The sequence below is a fragment of the Prionailurus viverrinus genome, chromosome C1 (assembly GCF_022837055.1).
Source record: "Prionailurus viverrinus isolate Anna chromosome C1, UM_Priviv_1.0, whole genome shotgun sequence".
NCBI lineage: Eukaryota > Metazoa > Chordata > Mammalia > Carnivora > Felidae > Prionailurus > Prionailurus viverrinus.
Window position 1 is genome coordinate 91,065,335 of NC_062568.1, and position 20,086 is coordinate 91,085,420.

The window sequence follows — 20,086 nt, forward strand, 5'->3', positions numbered from 1 at the left end:
TAAGGCCGATGTTCCAGAGTTTACTGCTTGTGTTTTCATTTAGTGGTTTTATGGTTTCAGGTCTTACATTTAGGTCTTTAATTTATTTTTATTTTATTTTTGTGTATGATGTAAGAAAGTAGTCCAGTTTCATTCTTTCTCATTTAGCCATCCAGTTTCCCCAACACCATCTATCAAAAGAGACTTTCTTTTTCCCCATTGTGTATTTTTACCTCCTTTGTTGTAGGTTAATTTGACCATATAAACATAGATTTATTTCTGGGCTTTCTGTTCTTTTCCACTGATCTGTGTGTCTAATTTTGTGCCAGTACCATATTCTTTCGATTGCTACAGCTTTGTAGTATATTTTGAAATCCGGGATTATGATGCCTTCATCTTTTTTCTTCTTTCTAAAGATTGTTTTGGCTATTTGAGGTGTTTGTGGTTTGATAACAAATTTTAGGATTATGTGTTCTAACTCTTAAAAAACCTATCACCTTTTTGATAGGGGTTGCATTGAATCTGTAGATTGCTTTTGGAAGTATGGGCATTTTAATAGTATTGTTCCGATTCATGACCATGGTATATCTTTCCATTTATTTATCTTGTTTTAATTTCTTTCATCATTGTCATATGGTTCTCAGAATACAGGTCTTTCACCTCGTTGGTTAAATTTATTCCTAGCTGTTTTATTCTTTTTTGATGCAACTGTAAATGGGATTTTTTTCTTAATTTCTCTTTTTGCCACCTCATTATTAGTGTATAGAAATGCAACTGGGGTGCCTGAGTGGCTCAATCAGTTAAGTGTCCAACTTCAGCTCAAGTCATGATGTCACGGTTTGAGCCCCGCATTGGGCTCTGTACTGATAGCTCAGAGCCTGGAGCCTACTTCAGATTCTGTGTCTTCCTCTCTCTCTGTCCCGCTCCTGCTCATAATCTGCCTGTCTCTCAGAAATAAACATTGGGACACCTGGGTGGCTCAGTTGGTTAAGCACTGAACTTTGGCTCAGGTCATGATCTCACGGTTCTTGGGTTCGCGCCCCACATCAGGCTCTGTGCTGACAGCTTGGAGCCTGCTTTGGATTCTGTGTCTCCCTCTCTCTCTCTCCCTCCCACACTTGTACTCTGTGTCTCTCTCTGTCTCTCAAAAATAAATAAATGTTAAAGAAAATAAACATTAAAAAACGTTTTTAAAAAATGCAACATATTTCTCTATTAATTTTGTATCCTACAACTTTACTGAACTCATTTCTAAGAGGTTTTGTTTGTTTTTTGGTGGAGTCTTTTAGGATTTCTTTATATAATATCGTGTGATCTGCAAATAATGATAGTTTCATTTTTCTTACCAGTTTGGATGCCTTTTATTTCTTGTCTGATTGCTATGGATAGGACTTCTAGTACTATGTCGAATAAAAGTTGTGAGAATGGGCATCCTTGTCTTGCTTCTGATCTTAGAGGAAATGCTTTCAGCATTTCACCATTGAGTATGTTAGCTGTAGGTTTGTTATATGTGGCTTTTATCATGTTGTGGTATATTCCCTCTAAATCCACTTTATTGAATGTTTTTATCATGAATGGATATTGCATCTTGTCAAATGCTTTTTATATATTGAGATAGTCATATGATTTTTATCCTTCACTTTCTTAATGTGGTATACCATACTGATTGATTTGTGTATACTGAATCACACTTGCATTCCTAGAATAAATCTCACTTGGTCGTGGTGAATAATCCTTTTAATGCGTTGTGGAATTCAGTTTGCTAATATGTTATTGAGGATTTTTGCATGTATTTTCATCAGAGATATTGACCTATAACTATTTATTTATTTATTTATTTATTTATTTATTTATTTATTTATTGTGTCTTTATCTGGTTTTGTTATCAGGGCAATGCTGACCTTGTAGAATGAATTTGAAAGCACTTCTTCCTCTTCTATTTTTTGGAATAGTTTGAGAAGGATAAGTATTAACTCTTCTTTTTTCACCCCTACTTCTTCAAAGCCTCTGTTCCTAATTCTTTTTTTTTTAATTTTACTAAGTTTTTAATTTTAATTTCAGTATAGTTAACATACAGTGTTACATTAGTTTCAGGTGTACAAGCTATTAACTCTTCTTTAAATGTTTGGTAGCATTCACTTAGGAAGCCATCTGGTCCTGGACTTTTGTTTGTTGGGAATTTTTGATTACTGATTCAATTTTGTTATTAGTAATTCATCTGTTTATGTTTTATATTTCTTCATGAATCTAATTTGCAAGATTGTATGTTTATAGGAATTTATCCATTTCTTCTGGGTTGTCCAATTTATTGGCATATATTTTTTCATAGTATTGTATATAGTCTTTTGTATCTCTGTAGTTTGGATTTTGAGTTGTCTTTGATTTCTGATTTTATTTATTTGAATCTTATTTTTTTTTCTTTATTTTTTTAAATTTATTTTTGAGGCAGAGAGTGTGAGAGTGGGGTAGGGGCAGAGAGAGGAAGACAGAGGATCCAAAGTGGACTCTGCGCTGACAGCAGAGAGCCTGACACGAGACTCAAATTCATACACCACGAGATCATGACCTGAGCCAAAGTTGGACACTCAACTGACTGAGCCATCCCAGCACCCCTTCTTTCTTTTTTCTTTTCTTTTTTTTTTTTAAATGTTTATTTATTTTTGAGACAGAGAGAGACAGAACATGAGCAGGGAAGGGGCAGAGAGAGAGGGAGACACAGAATGTGAAGCAGACTCCAGGCTCTGAGCTGTCAGCACACAGCCCGACGCGGGGATTGAACTCACGAACTGTGAGATCATGACCTGAGCCGAAGTCGGACGCTTAACTGACTGAGCCACCCAGGTGCCCCTCTTTTTTTCTTTATGAATCTGGCTAAAGGTTTATCAATTTTGTTTATCTTTTCAAATAACTAGCTCTTAGTTTCATTTATTATTATTTTTTTTAGTTTTTATTTCTTTTATTTCCATTCTGATCTTTATTATTTCCTTCTTTTTACTAACTTTGGGCTTTTCTAGTTCCTTTAGGTATAAAGTTCAATTGTTTATTTGAGACTTTTCTTGTTTTTTCGGGTAGGTCTGTATTGTTATAAACTTTCCTCTTAGAACTGCTTTTGCTGTGTCCCAAAGATTTTGAACCGTTGTGTTTCTATTTTCAATTGTCTCTGGGTGTATTTTAAATTTACCTTTTGATTTCTTTGTTGACCCATTGGTTTCTTGGTAGCATGTTTAGCCTCCTATGTTTGTGGTTTTCTCCACTTGTTTTCTTGTAATTGATTTCTAGTTTTATAACGTTTTGGCCAGAAAAGATGCTTGATATGATTTCAGTTTTCCTTAATTTATTGAGACTTGTTTTGTGGCCTAACATGTGACCTGTCCTAAATAGGGGCATGAACATATCCATGTGCAGCATCTCCACTTTTCCCTGAAGCAGGGCCCCATAGTGTTATGTCTTCACACTTTTGCTCATTAAGTCCACTCTGCATTGAGTGTCCTCCCTAGCCTTCTATTTTTTCCTGCTTGATGATTCTTGTCCATTCTTCTAGACCCAGCTCAAATGTCTCACTGCAGAGCCATCCTTCCTTCCCACTCTGTCCCCAGGTTGTGTTTCACCACCTTACTCCATTTGTTCATTTTGTTCCTTGCCCATTTTCACATTCATAAGTAATGACTTCCTTTGATGATTTTTCTACATTTGTGCTCTCCGGTGGCTGTGAATAGATGACATTTTCCTTAGCCTCAGGACTTGGCATGTAGACCTTAAAATGTGAACGACTGAAGTACAAATCCCCTTCTAAAATGCAGTTACCTCTGGTGGAACAGTAGCTATAGCTGCGATTGGCTGACATTAGATGAGAACAAGAGTGAGACTTGGCATGTAAACCTGGGGAGTTGGAGGGCTTTACTGGATAGAGAAATGATGCATTCATTTGTGGAGGATACTAAAGGCATGATGCATCTTTGCAAAATTTCCTACAGCAGACCCTGCTAGCCCACATAAATTTACCTGATCCTGATAAGTAGCTTCTGGGCTTGCCTTCCTCCCTTCCTCTCTTCCTTTCATCAAGAAAATATAGAGGATGGATGGATGGATGGATAGATAGATATAAAGAGAATATATACAGACAGCATGCATATATACATACATTGATGAACCTCTGTATTTTCAGTGCAGCCTTTAGAGATGCACTACCTGATGTGGTAGTCACTAACCATATGTGGCCATTTAAATTGTAATTAATAGAAAGTAATTGAAATGAAAATTTCATTTCTTCAGTTATTCTAGCAACATTTGAAGCACTCAATAGACACATATGGCTAGTGCAGAATAGAACACTCCACCATCACAGACAATTCTATTGGACTGTGTTGCTATAGAATCTAATTCTTTTATAAATCCCTTGTGTTGACTTTTGTCCCTAACATTGAAGCTAGGAAAAGAAGTCCTGTGTAAATGAGATTTTACTTGGGTGGATTCTAGTCAGGTTGTATATTCATACGGATATGAACAAAGGGTTGTTTGTTGAGCGAGGTGGTTATGTGTGAGTTGGTGGTTACATGCTGAGGCTGATCTTACCAGGGGAAGGTAAGGACCATTTGCCTAGAGAGCTCTGGTTTGAGGGAACATTCCTCATCCAAGCCACTTCCCTTCACATCACAACCTGTTCACAGTGCAGCACATGTATGGAAGGTAGAGAAGAGAGATGGGAATGTGGGTAGGAAAGGAGATGGGGTCTAGAGTTTTAGGAGAATCAAGGGTAAGGGGAAGATGGTGATCTTGAGGCAAATGTTGGCATAGCCATTATAGAGAATGAGAAATGGCTGATAAGCATTTGTTGCTCACTTTCTCCTTCCCTTTATCCTGCCTCTAAATGGACTTTGTGGCTTTATTTAAAATGGAAGAATACATGGAGTGAGAGAGGACCTAGAATAAAATAACACAGATATTGTGCCTCTCTAAGTATTTGTCTGTATGCTCATCACTTGACAGTCTTTTATTTTTCATTACTTCACATTTGAATGATGGCCCAGATTACAAGTGCTTTGGGCACCAGGGTGAAAGATGATAAATAAAACATTGACACTTTAAGCTGTGGACTGAACTGATTAATTACCAGGGCTACTGTGTTTTAGGGCTTTTGTAAATTAGGGGATGACTAGACAAAACTTCTTCCGTTTGGCTGTTTAGGTCTCATGGAAAATAACTTAGAATTGGTATAAGACTTATGTGAACCACAGACCTTCAAACCAACAATTGATAAGGGACAAGACTTTCAACCTGACATCTTTTTGGATGTGAGGGTATCTGTCAGTAGGTTTTGCCGTTATGATTTCAGAGGCAAGAAAATGAATGCTTACTGCAAGGTTATTCATGGAATTACAGTGCCGTGCACAGTGAGCAGTTTGTCGCCTTTAGCAGAAGAAAAAGAGATGGCCAGTGGCTTTAATCATTTCTCTAGATTTTACTCGTCTTCTTTCAGACATTAAATGTGTCCTGGGTAAGACTAATACAGACTCTGTCTTGACTATGCATCAGAAACACCAGAAGGGCTTAAAACACAGATCACTGGATGCCGTCCCCAGAGTTTCTGATTCAGCAGATCTGGGGTGGACTCAAGAATTTGCTGTCCTAACAAGTTTCCAGGTGATGCTGGTGCTGCTGATCTGTAGACCACTCTTTGACACCCAGTGGTCCTGGTTAAATTCAACTTCAGTATGTGTTCATTTGGGGGATTATGTTGATGGGGACAATGCCTTTGCCTCTTTCTGGATCATTATGTTTTTCACCTCTGGGGTTTGGGCAGGAGGGAGAAGGAATCTGTGTTCATTCCAGTGACCTGGCTGCCCAGTGCTGTCAGGCCCATGGACACATTGCCCTTTACTTGCCAGGCCAGCCTCTCCAGGTAAAGGCCAGGATGTGCTGATGGGGCAATTACCCACCATTGCTCCCCCTTCTGCCTCCTCCCAAAGCAGGAAGCAGCATACACTTGCAGAAAGAAGCAGCCATATAGTGTTGGCTCCTGACCCAAATCTTCCCTGCATCCTAGAGGCCACTGCTCTCCCAGGGTAGTGGAGTTGTGAGGATGTGACATGGATGCCAAGAACCTTCTAGTGGCCAGGTGGTTGACTGGGGCTGGCCTCTGGGAGGGAGTCAGGAGACTGGGTTGTATTTGAGTGGACTTCAAACTCCTTGGGTGATACTGGGCAAGCTCCCTAATCCTTAACTTTCCCATTTTGACCACTTGTGTTTATGAAACACACTTCTTTCCTTCTCAGACTGAAAAATAGCAGAATAACAGAAACTCAGATCTGGTGAGTGGCCTCCAGGGAATTTATGAGCTGATGTGCAGAACTCTGAGTGCCTGAGGACAAAGCTGCTATGTAAACACAATATATTATTAATAAAATGTTAAAAAATAGCATCACACTCTCTGCTAATAATAGCTGGTTTAGGCTGTGAGAGCAACTTTGACACGCAAGCTCCTAGCACTGTTTAAGGAAGGGTGACTGTGGATTTTGAATTTGCAACACATTTAAAACAGGATGAAAATAGGGCTTTAAAACATTTTTAAGTGTATTCACAGGTATGTTTGTGTAGAAAATATGATTATACTTTGGTAAAATTCAACATTAATAAACCAAACCATCAATTTCTTTTGATTTCCATTACATTTCAGAGTGGGTTTTACAATGTGGGCTATTCCATAGGCATTTTGGCTAAGGTATTAAGAGTGTCTTTCCCCTTCACGTATGTGTGAGTAAGTAGTTGATGTCCCTTAAACTCCGTGTGGGAACACTTAGAAATCAGTTCCTGATTACTTAATCGGTTAGTGACTACATCCATTCTACAGATAGATATGGGGCACCTGCTATGTGCTCCTGTAGACACTGAGCTATAAAAATATGGTTCTTGGAAAAACAGAATATGACATCGGAAGATGGCGGCTTAGGATGCTGGGCTCACCGCGTCCTGTGGATCACTTAGATTCCACCCACACCTGCCTAAATAACCCAGAAAACCACCAGAAGACTAGCAGAACGGATTCTCCAGAGCCAAGCGTAGACGAGAGGCCCACAGAAGAGGGTAGGAAGGGCGGAGAGGCGGTGTGCACTGCACGGACTGGCGGGAGGGAGCCGGGGCGGAGGGGCAGCCCGCCGGCAAAGCAAAGCCCCCGAATCTGGCTTGCAAAAGTGGAGGGGCCGGATGGAGTGTGTTCTGACAGCAAGTGGGACTTAACATCTGGAAGGTTATAAGTTAACAGCTCTGCTCAGAGAGCGGGAGGGCTGGAGGACACCGAGAGGGAGAGTTGTTGAGCCCTGGACAACAGAGCGCAGCTTGGCTGGGAACAAAGGTGCTTGCCAGAGCCATCTCCCTCTCCCATCCCCCAGCCAAAATCCCAAAGGGAACCAGTTCCTGTCAGGGAACTTGCTTGCACCTTGCAAACACCCAACACTGTGCTTCTGCGGAGCCATCCCTCTGGTGGGTCTGACTCCCTTCTGGTGCTGCAGGGCCCCTCCCAAAGCAGATCTCCGAAGGAAAAGCGAGCTGAGCCTGCCCCTCCCAACCCGGTGCACCTTGCCGATCCACCCCAGCTAATACGCCAGATCCCCAGCACCACAAGCCTGGCAGTGTGCAAGTAGCCCAGACGGGCCACCCCACCCCACAGTGAATCCCGCCCCTAGGAGAGGGGAAGACAAGGCACACACCAGTCTGACTGTGGCCCCAGCGGTGGGCTGGGGGCAGAGATCAGGTCTGACTGCAGCCCCGCCCACCAACGCAAGTTATTCAAGACAGCACAGGGGAAGTGCCCTGCAGTTCCGCACCACTCCAGGGACTATCCAAAATGACAAAACGGAAAAATTCCCCTCAAAAAAACCTCCAGGAAATAATGACAGCTAACAAACTGATCAAAAACGATTTAAACAATATAACAGAAAGTGAATTTAGAATAATAGTCATAAAATTAATCACTGGGCTTGGAAACAGTATAAAGGACAGCAGAGAATCTATTGCTACAGAGATCAAGGGACTAAGGAACAGCCAGGAGGAGCTAAAAAATGCTATTAATGAGCTGCAAAATAAAATGGAGATGACCACAGCTCGGATTGAGGAGGCAGAGGAGAGAATAGGTGAACTAGAAGATAAAATTATGGAAAAAGAAGAAGCTGAGAAAAAGATAAAAAAAATCCAGGAGTATGAGGGGAAAATTAGAGAACTAAGTGATGCACTAAAGAGAAATAATATACGCATAATTGGTATTCCAGAGGAGGAAGAGACAGGGAAAGGTGCTGAAGGGGTACTTGAAGAAATAATAGCTGAGAACTTCCCTGATCTGGGGAAGGAAAAAGGCATTGAAATCCAAGAGGCACAAAGAACTCCCTTCAGACATAACTTGAATTGATCTTCTGCACAACATATCATAGTGAAACTGGGAAAATACAAAGATAAAGAGAAAATTCTGAAAGCAGCTAGGGATAAACGTCCTCTAATATATAAGGGAGACAAATAAGACTCGTGACAGATCTCTCTACTGAAACTTGGCAGGCCCGAATGGAATGGCAGGAAATCTTCAATGTGATGAACAGAAAAAATATGCAGCCGAGAATCCTCTATCCAGCAAATCTGTCATTTAGAATAGAAGGAGAGATAATGGTCTTCCCAAACAAAAACTGAAGGAATTCATCATCACTAAACCAGACCTACAAGAGATCCTAAGGGGGATCCTGTGAGACAAAGTACCAGAGACATCGCTACAAGCATGAAACCTACAGACATCACAATGACTCTAAACCCATATCTTTCTATAATAACACTGAATGTAAATGGACTGAATGCTCCAAACAAAACATAGGATATCAGAATGGATAAAAAACCAAGACCCATCTATTTGCTGTCTACAAGAGACTCATTTTAGACCTGAGGACACTTTCAGATTGAAAGTGAGGGGATGGAGAACTATCTATCATGCTACTGGAAGTCAAAAGAAAGCTGGAGTAGCCATACTTATATCAGACAAACTAGACTTTAAATTAAAGGCTGTAACAAGAGATGAAGAAGAGCATTATATAATAATTACCGGGTCTATCCATCAAGAAGAACTAACAATTATAAATGTCTATGCGCCGAATACGGGAGCCCCCAAATATATAAAACAATTACTCACATAAGCAACCTTATTGACAAGAATGTGGTAATTGCAGGGGACTGTAATACCCCACTTACAACAATGGATAGATCATCTAGACACATGGTCAGTAAAGAAACAAGGGCCCTGAATGATACATTGGATCAGATGGACTTGACAGATATATTTAGAACTCTGCATCCCAAAGCAACAGAATATAGTTTCTTCTCAAGTGCACATGGAACATTCTCCAAGATAGATCACATACTGGGCCACAAAACAGCCCTTCATAAGTATACAAGAATTGAGATCATACCATGCATACTTTCGGACCACAATGCTATGAAGCTTGAAATCAACCACAGGAAAAAGTCTGGAAAACCTCCAAAAGCATGGAGGTTAAAGAATACCCTACTAAAGAATGAATGGGTCAACCAGGCAATTAGAGAAGAAATTAAAAAATATATGGAAACAAATGAAAATGAAAATACAACAATCCAAATGCTTTGGGATGCAGCAAAGGCAGTCCTGAGAGGAAAATACATTGCAATCCAGGCCTATCTCAAGAAACAAGAAAAATCCCAAATACAAAATCTAACAGCACACCTAAAGGAACTAGAAGCAGAGCAGCAAAGACACCCCAAACTCAGCAGAAGAAGAGAAATAAAGATCAGAGCAAAAATAAACAATATAGAGTCTTAAAAAAATGTAGACTAGATCCATGAAACCAAGAGTTGGTTTTTTGAAAAAATAAACAAAATTGATAAACCTCTAGCCAGGCTTCTCGAAAAGAAAAGGGAGATGACCCAAATAGATAAAATCATGAATGAAAATGGAATTATTACAACCAATCCCTCAGAAATACAAGCAGTTATTAGGGAATACTATGAAAAATTCTATGCCAACAAACTGGACAACCTGGAAGAAATGGACAAATTCCTAAACACCCACACACTTCCAAAACTCAAACTGGAGGAAAGAGAAAGCTTGAACAGACCCATAACCAGTGAGGAAATTGAATCGGTTATCAAAAATCTCCCATCAAATAAGAGTCCAGGACCAGATGGCTTCCCTGGGGATTCTCTCAGACATTTAAAGCAGAGATAATACCTATCCTTCTCAAGCTATTCCAAAAAAATAGAAAGGGAAAGAAAAATTCCAGACTCATTCTATGAAGCCAGTATTACTTTGATTCCTAAACCAGACAGAGACCCAGTAAAAAAAGAACTACAGGCCAATATCCCTGATGAATATGGATGCAAAAATTCTCAATAAGATACTAGCAAATAGAATTCAACAGCATATAAAAAGAATTATTCACCATGATCAAGTGGGATTCATTCCTGGGATGCAGGGGTGGTTCAACATTCGCAAATCAATCAATGTGATACATCACATTAATAAAATAAAAGATAAGAACCATATGGTCCTATCAATTGATGCAGAAAAAGGATTTGACAAAATTCAGCATCCTTTCTTAATAAAAACCCTCGAGAAAGTCGGGATAGAAGGAACATACTTAAACATCATAAAAGCCATTTATGAAAAGTCCATGGCTAATATCATCCTCAATGGGGAAAAACTGAGAGCTTTCCCCCTGAGATCAGGAACATGACAGGGATGTCCACTCTCACCGCTGTTGTTTAACATAGTGTTGCAAGTGCTAGCATCAGCAATCAGACAACAAAAGGAAATCAAAGGCATCAAAATTGGCAAAGATGAAGTCAAGCTTTCGCTTTTTGCAGATGACATACATGGAAAATCTGATAGACTCCACCAAAAGTCTGCTAGAACTGATACATGAATTCAGCAAAGTTGCAGGATACAAAATCAATGTACAGAAATCAGTTGCATTCTTATACACTAATACTGAAGCAACAGAAAGACAAATAAAGAAACTGATCCCATTCACAATCGCACCAAGAAACATAAAATACCTAGGAATAAATCTAACCAAAGATGTAAAAGATCTGTATGCTGAGAACTATAGAAAGCTTATGAAGGAAATTGAAGAAGATATAAAGAAATGGAAAAACATTCCGTGCTCATGGATTGGAAGAATAAATATTGTCAAAATGTCAATACTACCCAAGCAATCTACACATTCAATGCAATCCCAATCAAAATTTCACCAGCTTTCTTCTAGAAGCTAGAACAAGCAATCCTAAAATTCATATGGAACCACTAAAGGCCCCGAATAGCCAAAGGAATTTTGAAGAAGAAGACCAAAGCAGGAGGCATCACAATCCCAGACTTTAGTCTCTACTACAAAGCTGTCCTCATCAAGACAGCATGTTATTGGCACAAAAACAGACACATAGACCAATGGAATAGAATAGAAACCCCAGAACTAGACCCACAAATGTATGGCCAACTAATCTTTGACAAAGCAGGAAATAATATCCAGTGGAAAAAAGACAGTCTCTTTAACAAATGGTGCTGGGAGAACTGGACAGCAACATGCAGAAGAATTAAACTAGACCACTTTCTTACACCATTCACAAAAATAAACTCAAAATGGATAAAGGACCTGAATGTGAGACAGTAAACCATCAAAACCTTAGAGGAGAAAGCAGGAAAAGACCTCTCTGACCTCAGCCGCAGCAATTTCTTACTTGACACATCCCCAAAGGCAAGGGAATTAAAAGCAAAAATGAAATATTGGGACCTCATAAAGATAAAAAGCTACTGCACAGCAAAGGAAACAATCAATAAAACTAAAAGGCAACCAATGGAATGGGAAAAGATATTTACAAATGACATATCGGACAAGGGGCTAGTATCCAAATCTATAAAGAGCTCACCAAACTCCACACCCAAAAAACAATCCAGTGAAGAAATGGGCAGAAAACATGAATAGACACTTCTGTAAGGAAGACATCCAGATGGCCAACAGGCACATGAAAAGATGCTCAACGTCGCTCCTCATCAGGGAAATACAAATCAAAACCACACTCAGATACCACCTCACGCCAGTCAGAGTGGCTAAAATGAACAAATCAGAAGACTATAGATGCTGGAGAGGATGTGGAGAAACGGGAACCCTTTTGCACTGTTGGTGGGAATGCAAACTGGTGCAGCCACTCTGGAAAACAGTGTGGACGTTCCTCAAAAAATTAAAAATAGACCTACCCTATGACCCAGCAGTAGCACTGCTAGGAATTTACCCAAGGGATACAGGAGTACTGATGCATAGGGGCACTTGTACCCCAATGTTTATAGCAGCACTCTCAACAATAGCCAAATTATGGAAAGAGCCTAAATGTCCATCAACTGATGAATGGATAAAGAAATTGTGGTTTATATACACAATGGAGTACTATGTGGCAATGAGAAAGAATGAAATATGGCCCTTTGTAGCAACGTGGATGGAACTGGAGAAAGTTATGCTAAGTGAAATAAGCCATATAGAGAAAGACAGATACCATATGTTTTCACTCTTATGTGGATCCTGAGAAACTTAACAGAAAACCATGGGGAGGGGGGGAAGGAAAAAAAATAAGAGGTTAGAGTGGGAGAGAGCAAAAGCATAAGAGACTCTTAAAAACTGAGAACAAACTGAGGGTTGATGGGGGGGGGGTGGGAGGGAGGGGAGGGTAGGTGATGGGTATTGAAGAGGGCATCTTTTGGGATGAGCACTGGGTGTTGTATGGAAACCAATTTGACAATAAATTTCATATATTAAAAAAAAATAAAAATATGGTTCTTGCCCTTAGGGGATTTGTAGTGTAATTTTGATTAAAGATATATAAGCAAGATATTATGTAAGGCGACCATCACATCCTTTACATCTTGTCTCTTAAGAAATGTAAACAAAATTCAAATCCACTTTTTTGTGCATTGCAGTCATGTGTCTGCAGTCATCTGGAGAAAATAGGTTCCTGTAGCATTACTGTTGCCTGTCAGCTAGAAGCTCAGACATTTGTTTCTTCTCCCACCCCCTAGTCCAGAGAAGTATGGAGATGAAAACTTCCTGAAGATGTTGTAATAAACTGTCTGTAGAAGTTCTAGCACCCAAGTGGTGGCTGGCCTATTTGTGCCTCAGGGAGAGAAAGCTGCTCAGTAAAAAGATACACTACACATCCCTTAGGGATCATTAGACCTGTTCCCTCCTCACCAGCTGGGATGACGGCTCCCTCCTTGCCTTCTGTCCAGGGAGTTGTGGTTTTCTACACCACAGTGGAAGCTCCCTAAGGACAGGGCCTCTCCTGGGTTTAAGTGCAGGACTCTCAGCCCCAGTGCATGTGGGAATTACTAGGGAGCTTTCAAAAAAATGTAGATGTCTGGGTTCATCCCCGGAGATTCTGGTACAGTTGGAGTGGTCTCTGAGCAGCTGTTGAAAAAACAAACAAACAAACAAACAAACAAACCATCCCAGACGAGTACAGCATGCCCTTGGGTTGAGAAGCACTGAGTTGGTGGTTAAATTTATCTGAAAGGGTGAATCACAGAGAGTCTCTCTTGTAGACACTCAGGAATTTTTTTGAATGGAGAAAAGCACATCACAAAATTTATATCGGAGGCCTACCTTGACTTTAGGCTCTTTTCCTATAATGGGACTGCTCACAGTCTTTGCAGAGAGGAGTGGTTATTTCAAGTGCTGGTCACAGCTGGCCTATAGCAGTCTTCCCTGTGGGCATAGCTAGGTCTCAGGGGCCAGAGCATTGGGAGCATTGATTGCTTGAGCCCTGGGATTCATTGGTCTTGCTCCAGTATCTTGTCACTAAAGACCCTCTATTAAATGGGCCTCATTCCCTCACGATACCTCTCTTGGCTGCAGCCTCTTTTCCACCATAGTCCTGCCAGGACTGGGTTACCAGCCCCAGGCTCAATGCCTCAAATCAGTGTTCTTCCCTCCTGCCACTGCGTCAGTGAATACTTATTGCCTGAAGTATCTTTTCTCTATCTTGAGCATGTGTTCTCTCCTCCAGGCTCATTATGAGGATGTATGGCACCGGGGGCAGCTCACCCATTTGATTCATAGGGCCAGATCCTCTTTTGCTCGAGTCTGTACCAGGATCCCCAACCCATTCATTGCTTTTCCTACAATCTCTATATTTTGTGTTTTATACCAGTCTGCAATGATCCCTTCTTCCTGTCTGTGTTTTTGAAAGACTAAAACCTACAACTAGAGTGTGCATTAGAAGCCTACTGAGTGAGCTCCAAGCAACCTTGTTTACCTGCTTATTTCTGACTTTTAGGTTTTGGGGACCATGTCTGTCCACAGGCTCATTAGGATTCTAAGCAAGTGTTACTTCAATGTTAGGTGGGCAATTTGAGGCCATTCTGTTAATCCAGAGAAGGGACTCCAAGATGGACGAAGAAAAACGGTTTTATTTGATAGCTCAGGGGAAAGGGTTGAGGAGGCTGCCAAGTGATGGAGGCATCAGGTTGGGATAGAAATGATTTAAGGCTAACTGTAGTCATTCACTTTTTCCTCTTTTTTTCGCTTTCATTTCATGTTTTGACTCTTGTATTACTATCATCAAGTCCTCCTGTTTACTTTCCATTTTTATCTTTGTTTCTCTTGCAAGTTGTTGTGTCTGATGTGCCAGAGAGAGCTCCTATGTTCTGAGCCCTCACAGACTTCTTACCAGCCCCCACCCCATTCCCCTGGCTGTACATCCTCTGGTTTTCCCCTTGACCTCATCCCTAACTTGCTCCTGCCTCCTCCTGTGGTGCCTTGGTTGATCTCATCCTGCCTTCTCTCCTCTCCTCTCCTTTTTAAAGATTTCTACTCCCCTTTGGCATAAACACTCTATCTTTTGTTGTTACTAATAATTCTTCTTTTTTATCTTTGGGAAAATACAATAGTGTCTATCATGCCACATCAGAAAGAGATAGCTAGAGTAGACTTTGCCTTTGTTTAAGCCAACATCGATGGGTTATTTTTTGATGCTCATTTCATCTTCAGGTGGGAAATTTTATTCCCATTTTACAGGTGAGGATATAAAGACTAAAAGAAGTTCAGTAGGTTAGCCAAGAGCAAGCGTGGTAAATGGTAAAACTTGGGATGTCTCATGCCAGAGCCTTCACTCTGCTGTTAAACACCGAACCTTCCAGCTGGAAGAGGACCAACGTGTTGTGTTGCTGGGACTGAGGGATGGATTTAATGGTCTTGAAGTTCCTCCCATGTTGGCACTCATGGGATGCTCTGCGATTATGTAGGATAGTGAGCCCTTTTTCCATGGGGTTGATTTTGCTGATAACACTCTAAATTATATTCTCCTAGAGATGATTCAGTATCAATTCTGAGACTATGGACAGTCATGGTGGGAGTGTGGCAAATTATGGTTGGGTACCAGTGCCTTTTGTGTTGTGTTATTGCATGAATCAGCAGAGTGGACTTCTCACAGTTAAGATTCTCGATGTTTTGTTTCTTTACAGAGCCTGTGTCATCTTGGGGGTGATCTTCCTTCTGTCATCCATATGCATAGTGGTCAAAGCCATCCATGACCTCTCAACTAGGCTGCTCCCAGAAGTGGTAAGGTCCTTCTTCCTTAACAATTTTTCCTGGAGGTACCAGCCTCCTATGTTACCTCTTACAAAGGATTTACTGGGGAAAGTTGGGCAGGTGGAGAGAGAATAAACAATGTTTTAGGAGTGTAGAAGAATTCATTGAAGAATGTGAACGATTTGGCAGAGAGAAGCCCTGGGCAAGACAAAAAAACTTCACATAGTTGAGGTGGTTCTGGGTTCTGTGTCTCTCTCCTTAGATTTTTTGACTATTTTTAGAGCAATACGTCTTTTATGTAAGAAGAAATGGGATGATGCTTGTATAGCAGAGTGATCCAATCTGTGCCCTTTGTCTATTCAGTGGTTATTGTAATAAGAATTATTTTTCTCTTTTGCATCTCACACAAATCCATTCACATTGGATTTTTCTGGCGCAACTGACATTTGGATGCAGAAACTGGAGGATGCAATTTCATATTAAAGTCTCTTTGACTGCTTTGTTCTTTGGGTGAGAGTCATTACCTGCAGTCTGATTCTCGCCCCCCTCTCTTAGTAATGCTGAAAAAAAAATCTTTTATAGTCTCCTATCGGGTTATCTTCATAGAGAGCAGCTGGCTTACTTGCCAAGAGACGAATATGCTGCCATTACAGTGATTCTCTCTTTAAAAGTCACATAGTGATTTAAATGAAAAAATATGGGCTTTTCTCTTAAGATGGAGTTTGATTTGAGTTTGGCTACATGCACCATCTTAGACAAGGCCTAAATTCTTAGAACTTTCGTTTCACTTTTAGAAAAATATATGTTAATTCTTTCTGGAGTGACGTATTGCTTGTGTTTATGGGGAGGATTAAAATGAATGGGGCATCTCACTGCATTTAGGAGAGAAATGACACTGGCTGCCTGAACTTGCTACCCCCCTCCCACAACTGAAATTGAGATCAGAGCCATCCTTCGGTAACTCACCAGGATCTTCACTGTTATTTGTTGTCACAGGGGCCAGAAGCTTGTTCTTTAATATCTCAGCAATGGCAGAGGAAAGATGGATACCCGCCCATGGCTTTCAGGCTGTGTTGGGAGCAGAGCTAGCTGACGGGAATATTCCTATTTACTCCTCTGTGTTCTTAGTCTCACGATTGATTGTATTCCCTGACTCTGATCTCCCCGTGGGCTGGCATCCTGGACTTTTCCATCCTTTTTCTCCATCAAACTTGCTATCCTATGTTCCATTCTGTCAGAACTCGGACATTAGGTAAAATTTACAGCTGAAAGCATTAAGTATGATTAGTTAAGATGTCTGTCAGATAACATCTTTGCGTTTTACAGGGGATGGAAATATGCCTCCACTCTAATGTTTATTGGTGAGAATTTTCAGCACTAAGCTAGTTGAGACATTCATTTATTTAGGCATTAACCATTAATTTGAAGCTGGGCTAACTTGATAAGGAATGGGTAGCTGTGCTCAGGGACCTTTGCAAGGACCTCCTTGTCTTTCTCTTGCTAGTGGAACTCTCTTTACCTGGGAACAGTCTCATATTATGTAGTGAAAATACTCCTAAGGGAAGAAGGTCACCAACTGAAACTACACACCAAGATATAAATGTCTGATGCCCTGTCCCATGTGGGCTTCAAAGAGGGCAAAGAGGTCCATGATTTTGCACAAGACTGGACCTGTCCTTGGAGAAGTCACACCCACTGCATCTTTTATCAGTTCTGGTGTGGGATTTAAGAATCAGACCCATTTATGGGCATCTCATCAGAACTCTAAGAAAAGAATAAGGTGGTTTTATTATTTTGTTTTACGAGTTCAGCATTATGGAAAGATAACAGAGGCAGCAAGAAGGCCTTCTTGTCATCAGCTGAGTGGCACATGGTGGGGTGGGGGGCCAGGTGGTAGTTGACAGTGTTTCAGTCCCAAGTCTTTGGGTTCCCACTTACTGCTCTGGAAGTTTGGGGAAGCCAGCAGGCCATGGCCAGACCCCTGACCCCTGGCCTGCAGTAATTCAGCATGAGTATTTGTCCACATCTGAATTAGGAGGTGTAATCAGATGCTCACAGAAGCCAGTCTTGAACGCAGGAGAAGCTCTAGTGTAACCAGTGGTCCATGGGGACAAAAGTGTGCCTGGAGGAAAGGCCTGCCCTCTAGCGGTGCCATGCAGACTTGCTGTGTGGGTGTGTGGCCCCAGGGATGTCAAACCTTCCAAGTCTTCCAGACAGTGGAAGCCTGTGTTTAATGTGAAATAAATGGACAGCTCATTAAATGTTTTTGAAAACCCTGGTTGGGAGTGGGTGGACTATTTCATGAAGGCCAAATAAAGTATGCCTTTGGCGGTTGAAACCAGGAGACTGGTCTTCAGGGCCATGATGTCATGAATTTAGGTCCAAGTTACAGCCTCATCCTTGCCCTCAACTGCATATCTGCCTTTTTTTCCTTAGGGTGGTGGGGGGGAGGGAGGGAGAGGGCACAAGTGAATGAGGGGCAGAGAGAGGGGTGGGAGAGAGAGAAGCAGCACTCACCTGAAGCGGGGTTCCAGTTCACCCGAAGCAGGGGTCGAGCTCACCTGGTGCAGGGCTTGAACTCACAGACCATGAGATCATGACCTGAGCTGAAGTCAGATGATTGACTGAGCCACCCAGGCACCCCAGAACATCCTTTTAAAAAAAAATTAGGGGCACCTGGGTGGTTCAGTCAGTTGAGTGTCTGACTTTGACTCAGGTCATGATCTCACAGTTTGTAGGTTTGAGCCCCACATGGGACTCTGTGCTGACACTCTGTGTCTCCCTCTCTCTGCCCATGCCCTGCTCATGCTCCGTCTCTCAAAAATGAATACACATTAAAAAAATTTAATTCCAGTGTAGTTAATATAACGTGTTAGTATCAGGTGTACAATGTAGTGATTTAATAATCCTATACATTTCTCAGTGCTCATCATAAGTGTACTCTTTAATCCCTTTCTCATTTCATCCATTCCCCCCCCCACCTCCCTTCTGGTAACCATGAATGTGTTCTCTATAGTTAAGAGTCTGTTTTGGGGTTTGTCTCTTCTTTTGTCTCTTTTTTCCCCTTTTTCCATTTGTTTTGTTTCTTAAATTCCACATATGAGTGAAATCATATGGTATTTGTCTTTCTCGTACTGGCTTATTTCACTTAGCATTATGGTCTCTAGCTCCATCCATGTTGTTGCAAATGACAAGACTTCATTCTTTTCTATGGATAAATAATATTCCATTGTATATATATACCACATCTTCTCTATCCATTCATCTATTAAAAAATTTTTTTTAATGCTTTTATTTATTTTTTTGAGAGAGAGCACGCACGAGCAAGCACAAGCAGGTGAGGGGAAGAGAGAGAGGGAGACACAGAATTAGAAGCAGGCTCCAGGCTCTGAGCTGTCAGCACAGAGCCCAACATGGGGCTCGAACTCGTGAACTGCGAGATCATGACCTGAGCTGAAGTCGGACGCTTAACTGACTGAGCCACCCAGGCACCCCTGTATCCATTCATCTATTGATGGACACTTGGAGGAAATCTTCTGTGCTGTGGGTGGGAATGCAAACTGGTGCAGCCCCTGATGAAAAGAGTATGGAGGTTCCTCAAAAAATTAAAAAAAAAAACCCTACTATGCAGTAATAACACTGCTGGGTTTTTACCTGAAGAATACAAACACTCATCCGAATGGATATATGTACCCCTCTGTTTATTGTAGCATTATTTATAATAGCCAATCAATGGAAGCAGAACTACCTTCTTAGGTGTGATTTCTATCAGGTTGTTTTGACTGTGGGTTTGTCAGAAGCAGCATTTTCCCTACCCCAGGCCTGATCCCTGGTGGCTATTTTTCTTTCTTTTTTTTTCCTAATGTTTATTTATTTTTTGAGAGAGATGCATATACACATGTGTGTGCATACATGTATATGTGCACGGAAGAGGGGCAGAGGAGGACAGAGAGATAATCTTTTTTTTTAAAATATAATTTATTGTCAACCAACATACAGTGTATATGGTGTGCTCTTGGCTTCAAGAGTAGGTTCCCATGATTCATCGCTTCCATACAACACCCAGTGCTCATCCCAACAAGTGCCCTCCTCATTGCCCATCACCCATTTCCCCCTCTCCTCCACTTCCCCCTCCATCAACCCTCAATTTGTTCTCTGTATTTGTCTCTTTTGGTTTGCCTTCCTCTCTGTTTGAAACTATTTTTCCCCTCCTTCCCTTCCCCCTTGGTCTTCTGTTAAGTTTCTCAAATTCGACCCTGAGTGACAACATATGATACCTGTCTTGCTCTGACTGACTTATTTCACTTAGCATAGCATAGTACCCTCCTGCTCCATACACATTGTTACAAATGGCAAGATTTCATTCTTTCTCATTGCCAAGTATTATTCCATTCTATATATAAACCTCATCTTCTTTAGTTGCTGGACTTTAGTTCTTTAGTTGATGGACATTTGGGTTCTTTCCATAACTTGGCTATTGTTGATAGTACTGCTATAAACATTGGGGTACATGTGCCCCTACGAATCAGCAC

General features: G+C 41.1%; 1 protein-coding gene across 2 annotated transcripts in view; it reads left to right on the forward strand.

Annotated features, from left to right (window-relative positions):
- Positions 1-20,086, forward strand: part of TMEM163 (transmembrane protein 163) — a 272,496-nt gene that overhangs the window by 185,384 nt on the left and 67,026 nt on the right. For both annotated transcript variants that reach the window (XM_047869772.1, XM_047869770.1), the window contains exon 5: positions 15,488-15,584. In XM_047869772.1, coding sequence (XP_047725728.1) covers positions 15,488-15,584 — 97 coding nt within the window. The remainder of the gene's footprint in view (positions 1-15,487; positions 15,585-20,086) is intronic.